General features: G+C 33.3%; 1 protein-coding gene across 1 annotated transcript; it reads left to right on the top strand.

The window, feature by feature from the left end:
* Positions 1-4,346: 4,346 nt before the first annotated feature.
* On the top strand, positions 4,347-9,291 carry LOC147293690 (Serinc-domain containing serine and sphingolipid biosynthesis protein). The gene is made up of 12 exons (XM_086233120.1): positions 4,347-4,560; positions 4,911-4,987; positions 5,324-5,483; positions 5,878-5,902; positions 6,333-6,422; positions 6,977-7,148; positions 7,274-7,347; positions 7,524-7,596; positions 8,114-8,185; positions 8,382-8,515; positions 8,597-8,670; positions 9,200-9,291. Exons 1-12 carry the CDS (start codon positions 4,347-4,349, stop codon positions 9,289-9,291), a joined length of 1,257 nt encoding a protein of 418 aa, XP_086089246.1.
* The last annotated feature ends 230 nt before the right edge of the window (positions 9,292-9,521 follow it).

Genomic DNA, 9,521 nt, shown 5'->3' with positions numbered 1-9,521 from the left:
CATTCTACAAGCCTACAATTGCAAGCAGTGGCGGAGCCACAAAGGGACCCTACGGGACACGTGCCCCTCTCAAATTTTCTCCATGTTTTGGGGTTTGTGGAAGGGATTCATTTGATTAGATCATTTGGGTCTGATGGTTTCAAATTGGAAGAAACCAATAAGGGACTAAAGGGAGGGTTCGCTTCTCCTTTTAAATTTTTAGAAAAAACAATATTATATGTTGATGGGGTACATGGTACTTGAAATGTTATGTACAAATTGTTTAGGTATATTCCGGTTTAACACTTCAACTCTTTTACTTAAATAATTCTAAGAAAATCAATAATTTCCCAACTCTCACATATTTTTCTACTATGAAAATCATAAATAATCAATGACACTATCAAATAGGAGATCAATAATGAATGATTACACAATTATATGAGAGATTAACGGATGAACCATTGCATGATTGTGTGTATTGAGAAATACATTTTTCATAGTATCATAGTAGTGGAAATGATGTTATTATGCAACGATTTCAAAATATAAAAAATTTGAAACTTAATTTCCTATATGTAGACATTTTTTTGTCTATGTTATGACTTATGAGTTTAAAAATTTTCTTTATTTTGTATAAGGTGCCCCCATAGGTATAATTTTCTGACTCTTTTACTGATTACAAGTCTGCAATTAGCTTTTTTTTTTTCATTAATTTGTTTGTAAATCATCCATTAAAAGAAAAGATGATTCATTTACTTGGCATAATAATTATCTATGATATTCTTAATTCTTTCTAGTACACAAATTATATATGACATATTTAATATATGACCATTATAATCTAAATATTTGTAAACTTAAACGAACATAATAATTGCTCATGAGTTTTACAAGCCGAACACACCAAAGTTCAAGATTGACTTATTTCTTAAACAAACAAACATCAGCTTAACTTATTTCTTTTACGAGTCCAGCTTAAATGAGGTAAACCCAAACCGAATAGATACGAACTCAAGCTGTATTGAATTAGTTTACACCCTAATTCTCATTCCTTGTTTGGAATCTGGCCAAACAAACAGGGCCTTAATTGAGACTCTTCGAAGTTGAGCTTGGTTGCATGGGCCCAAAATACAGGCAAAAATAGGCATAATGGACCTCGAGGAGAGTGAGGGAGCCCGTGCAAAAACCAGTAGATCATTGTTTTACATAAGATAGCAAAAGCCCCACTACATGGGCCATGCAGGCATGCATGCATGAAAAGATTCTGACCAACCATCAAAGAGAAGCAACATTTCGCACATGAGATGAGATCATGAGAATCCAATGAATCTCTGCAAGACAAAATCCACTTGTTGAAAACATCAAGGCAACCTTGGTAAGTGGTTTTTTTTTTTGGTTAAATAATTACTAGATAGACCACAAAAAATTTTAATTATTAAGAAATAGGTTATTAATGTAGATTAAGCTAATATAATATTAATTTTCATGTAGTTGTTTTATTTATATAACCAAAATTTTCTATTCAAGTTTAGTGTAGATCGAGTAGTAACACGCCTGCGTTATCTCAAATATGCGAAATTATATGCCAACATAAAAAATTCTGAAATACTGAGAATTGTAAAATTTTTCTTCTTTTTGTATGTGAAGAGTAGGAAGCACTATTTTTGAGATAGGGCCATTTATTAAACGACTTTATCGGTACTCAACCCAAAATTCATGCCAATTTTCACCAACGCATGCATATTCTATCTCCTCACAACTTCACCAACACACCTAAGCCCAATTATGGAGTACCTAATGCTACACTGATATGCTTTTATATCATGTTCAGATCAAGAAGGAATTAATTAGAACAGAAAATGGTAACAAGAAAGAGAGCAAAAAGAGGAAAGGATAACAATTAATAAACAAGCAAACACAAAGGGTTATTATAATTTTATAATCTCAAAACATGCATGTAATAACCAACTAAGCACAAATTAAAATGGAGCAAAGTAGCTTATTATATGTAGTGAATAAGCCGCATTAAAAGTTCATACCCTTGTGTTGAAATTATGTCTATACTTTCAAGTTTTCATTTGTCTTTACCTTCCAAATTTTTTTTTATATATTTCATTTGTCTTATCAATATAAACTTTAAAAATATTAAATTTTGAACTCAAAATCTAAAACAATGTTTTTTTAACACAAGTACATAATATCCAAAACATAACAAATATTCCTATTTTCATTGACCTAGTCACATAATCACAAAAATTTAACCGGTAAGAACTTACTATTAAGTTGCTTGTGGTGCATTTGGTACAGTAGGAATAGGCTATAGCCAAGCTCGAGATATATAAAATAATAGTGATGGAAAATGGAATTCATTTATGAGACCAATATAGTAAATTTAACTGTTCATAAATTTATATTTTAGTATGAGAAAAATAAACCCATAAGATTTTAAAAATATTTGTATAATATGTATCAATATAATACGTTTGGAACCACAGAATTTTCAAGAAAAATGTCAGAAAATTCAAAACCCAAACTAATTAATGCTTCATAAATCTTTTTTTTTTTTTTTGGCCAAGAATGCTTCATAAATCATAAGGCAGCCGGATAATATATAGCAAGGCTACCTCCGCCGCTTCAGTGGCAACGGTCACTAAAACCCCATGAGAGGGGCGCGTACTAGCTTTGGGCCCACACGCTCTAGAAACCTGGATTATATCAGACCCGAAAGTTGGGCAATCAAAGCACCCAACCAACCATGTCTTGACCTTATTTGTCTTTCAGTGACACCTTCAATCCTTTTCCTTCCAAATTCAAAGACCATCTTCAATCTTTGTTCTCTATATTTTGCTTTACACAAGTCTTTGTCATCAATGCTCACATTCACACACAGAAAACATTTATTTATTCATCTATTTTGCAAAGCAAGTTTTGTACACATAATTTAAGATAGAGACCCTGTTGTTGTTGTACCTCATTAGTACCTTTTGTGGGTTTAGGAGGATTGTTTATCAGTATTTATATTCTGGGTTTTTTTTTTTTTTTTCTAGTTAAATATTGTTGCTTGTAAGGCGTGGAAATGAGCTTGAAAATGATGAGCTGCATGGAAAAATGGACTATGCAGAGGTTAACTGACTTTGAATGCATGCTTCATATCAATTGTCAAAAAGAGACAATAAAAAGGGACAGAAACAAAATTATATAGTGAACCAAATATACATTGGTATGCAGTGCCTGTTAGTAATCAGGAATGTAAAACTATATATTATATGTTGAATTCTTGAAGATTATTCTAGGGGTTTCTATTGATGTTAGGAGGAGGCATCTTGACATCAGAGAAAAGGACATTAACAAAGGGTTTATGGGATCAGCGGCTATGAGCACTGTAGCAATTTAATATGATACAGCTGCCAGCTTCCAGTGACCCTTTTAATTATACCATACTCATTATACGTGTGCATAATTTGGCAGCCTACTTATTATATAGGAGTGTGGCAAAAGACCTTGCCACTTCATTCTTGCTGAGCACTGAGCACTGTCAAGCCTCACACTGTACTCCAAATATGGGGTGAAAAGTCAGTTCTTTCACTTCTTTGCTCTCTACAAGTTAACTGTTTGTTTCTTTCATTATCATTAGCTAATTGCAACAAGCATTGCTATCATGAAGGGTTTGCTTCTATTTATTACTTGATTTCTTTTCCATTGCTACTGGCTACTTCCCAGTCCATTTTTGGACATATAATCTCTTAATAAGGGCATCGTCTGAAAGGTTCCTTCTCTGCCTTAACACCTCATTGTTCTTAGATATTATGATTAATGTGGAAGTTCTGTTCTCAGTTCTGCTGGGATATTTGAATTATTTCGAGCTAAGTTGTCACGTTTACTTAGTTTAACTAGTGAGATGTAAAATGGAAGTTGTTGGTTAAGTGAATCACCTCGAGCTTCATCTAATTGTTCTTATGCATGGATGCTTTTCTTTTTCTTTTTTCTTTCTTTCTTGGGGTGTTTTCCTCTTTCCACATTAAAGGTTTTATTCTTAAATTGAACTTATATTTTGATATACATTCCGGTCTAGGTAAGGGAGTGTAACAGTAAAATACATTACAGGTTATACAATGTATATTCTACCATCCAAAATTTGATCTTATAATATTTAAATCATCTAAGTGGAAGCATTCTTTTACTTTGTATTTGACAGAGGAAGTTTGTCAATCTAACAGACAATCTGCATTTTTGCTAATTTGTAACACATTGATGGATTTTTTATTGTTTCCTTTTCAATTACATAACTTTCTCTCTGCTATACCTCCAGTCTGAGAACAAAGTTGTTGAAAATTAAGTTAAATCTTAGTGCTTAAAATTGCAGAATGAGTGCATCATCTGAAGCAGTTGAAGCTATGGCAGAGGTTGTTCTTTGGGAAGAAGTACCTGAGACATTGGAGCAAAAGAGAACTGATTACTTGGAAGAAAGGAAAAAGTCATTGCGAGTCCGTTATGCATATGGCGTTCTCTTCTTAATACCAAATCTCTGTGCTTGGTTTGTTCGTGACTACGGGCAAAGGGTTTTACCTGAGCTCCATTGTATGTAATTGCTTTTCCCTTCTCAAAAGATCTGGATTTTCTTCTTACTTAATTTTGGTCCATGCCATCATCAAATTTTATGCAGACCACAAGCTCCTAATTCAATACTGTGAGTAATTTACTATAAAGCCAATATCAGATGTCAAGTCTATGAGTTTCGTGCTAGATTCTTTGCGGTATTTATCTGATGCTAAATCCCAGAGGCATGTTCTTTTGTGCATAAACAACATTTAACTGGAATTGCTAATCATGTCATACATTATTGGAGATGATTCATTTACACATAATTGGGACTAGAAAGGTATATATAGTGATGTCTTCTTGTTTTGCTTCTTAAATTTCTTTTGCAGATTTGAAATCTTGTGGAATTGGGGGAAGGGATTGTTTTCATACACTGGGCGTTCTTCGTGTGAGTTTAGGAAGCTTTGTATCTTTCTTCTAGTTGTAGACATGGGATGCTCCTTTTTTATAGAGGAAACTTATATGTTGAGTCATAAGATTCCTATAATTAACTTGAACCCCTTATATGTTGGCTAATCAAGATAGCTACGCTCTTAGGTCTAATATTCATAACTGAAGCTCAGATATGGTTGGCAGGTTAGGGAAAAAGATGAGTTATCATATGATGAATAAAGAAATAACTTATGCCTATAACTTGTATTATCCTTCTTTTAATATATATTTAATATTTACTTTCGGCTACATATTTGCTATCTGTATTTCTCTCCCCTTAAAGAACCAGCATCCTTAACATTGAATTCAGATCTTTTTCTTTCTGATGTTCCTCACTACATCTAAAACAAGAAAACTATATGAAGCTCGCAATGCATGGCATTCCGGATGGTGGGGATTGAAGTTTTTCATATTGCTTGTATCAATGGTGGCACCGCTCTTCTTCCCTTTGGAATTTATTCAATTATATGGTATGTTAATTTGAATCATATATTCCTTTTGTCTTTATCATCTCTAGTCCTTTATGCACCAGTTGAGAAAGAAACACAACTTACTTGGCCCATCTGAGGTTAGAATATGGGGGAATAAATTTCTGTTTCTGTGTATTATTCTTCTGCATCATTAGTGATCTATACAAGTTGTCAAGTTCAGACAATGCTCACCTAGGACAGAAATAGGGGAAAAAAAACCTAATTACATAATCTATGCCTAATCACATAAGCTGCTTACTCTGGTTGTTCTGATTTCCATGGATAGTAATCATTTCCTTCAAATAAACCACTTATGACTTATCTCATTCTCCTTGCTTGATACATCTTGAAAAAGAATTTATAAATTAACAAGCTCATTCCTGTTTTCTTACAGGTGAATTTGCTCGTGTCGGTGCAGGGTAACCTTTCGGATTCTTTGTTTAAATGCTTTGAAAAGTATCAAAATATTCTACACCCGCTTGAACTGTTAGCTAGCTTGGATAGAGCCATATTTAGTTCTTTGTTCTAACCAGCTCCACAATTGCATAAAACATTGGATCATGATTAGTGCAAGCGCAATGTCTTCATCATTACACATACACTAATTTATTGCAAGCTTCCTTTTTCTCTTATATATAAGGATGGTGGAGCACTGTGAAATCTCAAATTTATAGTACAATTTGTTTTTCTTTGCCTCACTTCTATCATACTTTGTTTTTATCACCTTATTCAGATCAAGGTGCAGCCATGTAGCAGAAAATATTATTAGATCGTGAACTTGCACATTTATTTGCTTTGAGTGTTCATCCCATTTTATGATTAACATATGGTGTGTGCTTTCCATGACAGGGTTTTTCTCCTTCTCCAACTTATAAGTGTGATCCAGTTTATTACATGGTGGAATAAGTACTGGATGCCGGACGAGGAAAAGAAGCAGAGGTATGACTTATTATTAACCGAAAAAAATTCATTACCTAGTACAACATAGAAACAAAGACTTCAATAAAGATTACTATAAGGACATAGACCATTTGTCTAACCTCAGAAAACATTATCTTGCTATAAGCCTGATGCTCCATACCAATCTAAATATAGGCCCTAGCACTATAAACAGGGATCCAGATCTTCATTAATTTCTTGCATGCTGTGTAATAATATAAATCTATCTTTTGTACTATAATTCTCAGATGTAGTTGGTGGCAGTGTAATTTAAGTACGTTTGGTCCAAGCTCACTTCCCTGCAAAATTTGCTGTTAAATTATCCATGAAATCTTAGAGCAGAAAAAAGTATTCGCACAATCAGTGTATGCCAATGTGGGTTATATGTGTAAAATTCATATATATTGAAAGAAGGATAGTTGGATTCAAAAGCAAACAGGACTATATTCTCTAATTTTAACATAATTTATGGGACTATACTTGTTGCTTTAGCTTTTTTATTATTCTCTTGGTAATAAATATGCTTAATAGAGATCTTCTTTTATCTTCTACAGCTGCTCCCTTGGATTATTCATGTCTACACTGTTTTACATTGCTTCTATGTGTGGAATTGCATTTATGTACTCATCATATGGGACGAAATCCTCATGTGCCCTCAACATTTTTTTCATCACATGGACTGCAATTCTACTAATCGTAATGATGGTTATATCCCTACATTCAATGGTATATGATGCTCTTTAAAACACTTCTACTTGATGTATTATTAATTGCATATCAATAAGGATTGGCGTTCCTTTTTTCATTACTCAAAGATTGCAGTTTATAAGTTATATGCATTCTTTGTTCAGGTAAACAGAGGTCTTTTATCTTCAGGAATTATGGCTTCGTACATTGTTTTCCTATGTTGGTCTGCTATCAGAAGGTAAGGATTTATAATTTTAGACATCTTTATTTCTACATGATGAAATGAGAAAGGCATTAGCATCTGGATCTCTTCAATAGGCATTCATAATCTACTATACCTTATTCTTTGCAACTTAAAACTTTCCTCAAGACATGTGAATGCCACTTTTCTGGTTTTAATACATGGATTTTCAGTGAACCTGCCAATGAGGAATGCAACAGACAAAAACAAGGGAATGGAAATGGTACTGATTGGACTACCATACTAGTAAGAGTTGATTTTTTTCGTTAATTCTTTTTGTTCTTCTTTTTGGTTGCCTCTTTAAGTTCCCTTGATTGAATAATTCAATGTGTAAAAAGAATCTAGCATTAAAAAATTAGCATAGAAGAATCAGTTATACTGGTCAGTTTTGGGTTGACATGTGCATAGTACTATAAATGTGAACAAACCATTGCCACCCACAGATAAAGTAGACTGGGAAAAAATTCCAGCTCTAGAAAACTAATTATTTCACTATCCTTCTAAGTTAAAGGAAAGTATCCTCATTTTCTAATCATAATTAATTCTCCAGACACTGATGAAATGACTGTTGGCCTAGTCCACATCGCCAAGGTACCTTTGGGATGTGCAATATATAAGCATATTGGCACGCTTTCTTTATAAGCCAGTTTTTAAGGATAAGTTCTATCCATGAGTTTAACGATGACATGTACCAAACTTATTCAGTTATTCTGCATTAATCTCTGTAGTGGTAATATTTTGTGTTACACTGTCCTACTTGCAGGGCTTCCTGATGGCAATATGTGCTATTGTCATGGCAACTTTTTCAACTGGGGTCGATTCACAATCATTTCAGGTGAATACTTTCTCTATCTAGGCTTAAATGTTCCATTAATTATTTGAGCCACTGGAAACAAGTATGAAACAGATTAAGACTTCAATTGGTAAGTCTTAAATATTTAAGGCTGTTTCTTACTGACAACTAAATGCGACCAGGATTTTGATTCCTGTTATTTAGCAAAAAAATAAAAAGTACTTCTCATTCTATCCAGTTTCGCAAAGATGAAGTTCAACAGGATGATGACATCCCTTACAAGTATGGATTTTTCCACCTAACATTTTCCTTGGGGGCCATGTATTTTGCAATGCTATTCATCAGTTGGAACCTCGATAACTCAGCTAAAAAGTAAGGAACCAAATTACATGTTCTTGAAAATATTCGTTTCATATAATTTCGATCTTTATACATAACACTCCAAACAATCAGGTGGAGTATTGATGTTGGCTGGACTAGTACCTGGGTAAAAATTGTCAATGAGTGGTTTGCTGCTACAATATATTGTAAGTAAATAAATCTATGTATATGAATTCCTCCTTGGATTGCTTATATAAATGGATTGTTTTAATTGTAGGCTTTCATATGTTGAGGTTTATGTCTCTACAGGATGCATTATATTATGCTTGAAGCAGAGGAAAAGAATAAGTCCCATCAGCATATAATCATTTTTATTTTCTAATAAAAAATGCACTACCAACCGTGCTCAAAATTTGGCTGATCTACCAGGCTGAAATCTTAAAGAAGCTTTTTCAGATGTCTTGAAATATGGTGATATGATTTATATATAAAAGAATATTGTGTAAAGTAGCATTACCCGATAAATGAGCCATAAAGTCTACTTAAATTTTGGACTTTGGATCTTTTACTTGGAAAGAGATCTGATTTATATGGAAATGGGAGAAAGGATCACTTGCACCAAGTTGGTGCAGAGAGAAACAAAATTTCAGTAAGAAAACCTTGTGAAATGGTACTTATAACAACTTTGTTTTTTTTTTTTTTTTTTCTTGGCTTTTCTTCCAATCTATTATGCAGTATGGACACTGATTTCCCCGATTGTGAGGCAGTCGAAAGTCATGGATCATGAAGAGCCTGTTCAGGAGATTGATAACTCAGCTGTGCCGTAATTGATTATTGAAAATGTTGCATACCTCCATTGTTACATGGTCATTATTCTGTGTATCAATTATTCTTCAAGCCAGTCACCATAGAAACAGAGAAAAATAAGTATTTAATGTATTCCATTGTTGAGAAATCAAGAATAAAATGCCTGCATTTGAGTATTCCCACATTTTTCATCGATGACGTTCTAATAACTTACTCATGCACTTTGATATAATGGCTAAATAATTTTACT

Source organism: Dryas octopetala, chromosome 2, assembly GCF_963921425.1.
Source record: "Dryas octopetala chromosome 2, drDryOcto1.1, whole genome shotgun sequence".
NCBI lineage: Eukaryota > Viridiplantae > Streptophyta > Magnoliopsida > Rosales > Rosaceae > Dryas > Dryas octopetala.
Note: the sequence above shows the minus strand (reverse complement) of the source record. Positions and strands in the feature narration are given on the sequence as shown.

Bases quoted from the DNA above. Each gene is read 5' to 3' on its own strand.
- LOC147293690 (XM_086233120.1), top strand. From the start codon at position 4,347: ATGAGTGCATCATCTGAAGCAGTTGAAGCTATGGCAGAGGTTGTTCTT. The intron at 5,484-5,877 runs GTATGTTAATTT...GTTTTCTTACAG, and splicing joins GGAATTTATTCAATTATATG to GTGAATTTGCTCGTGTCGGT. The intron at 6,423-6,976 runs GTATGACTTATT...TATCTTCTACAG, and splicing joins GACGAGGAAAAGAAGCAGAG to CTGCTCCCTTGGATTATTCA.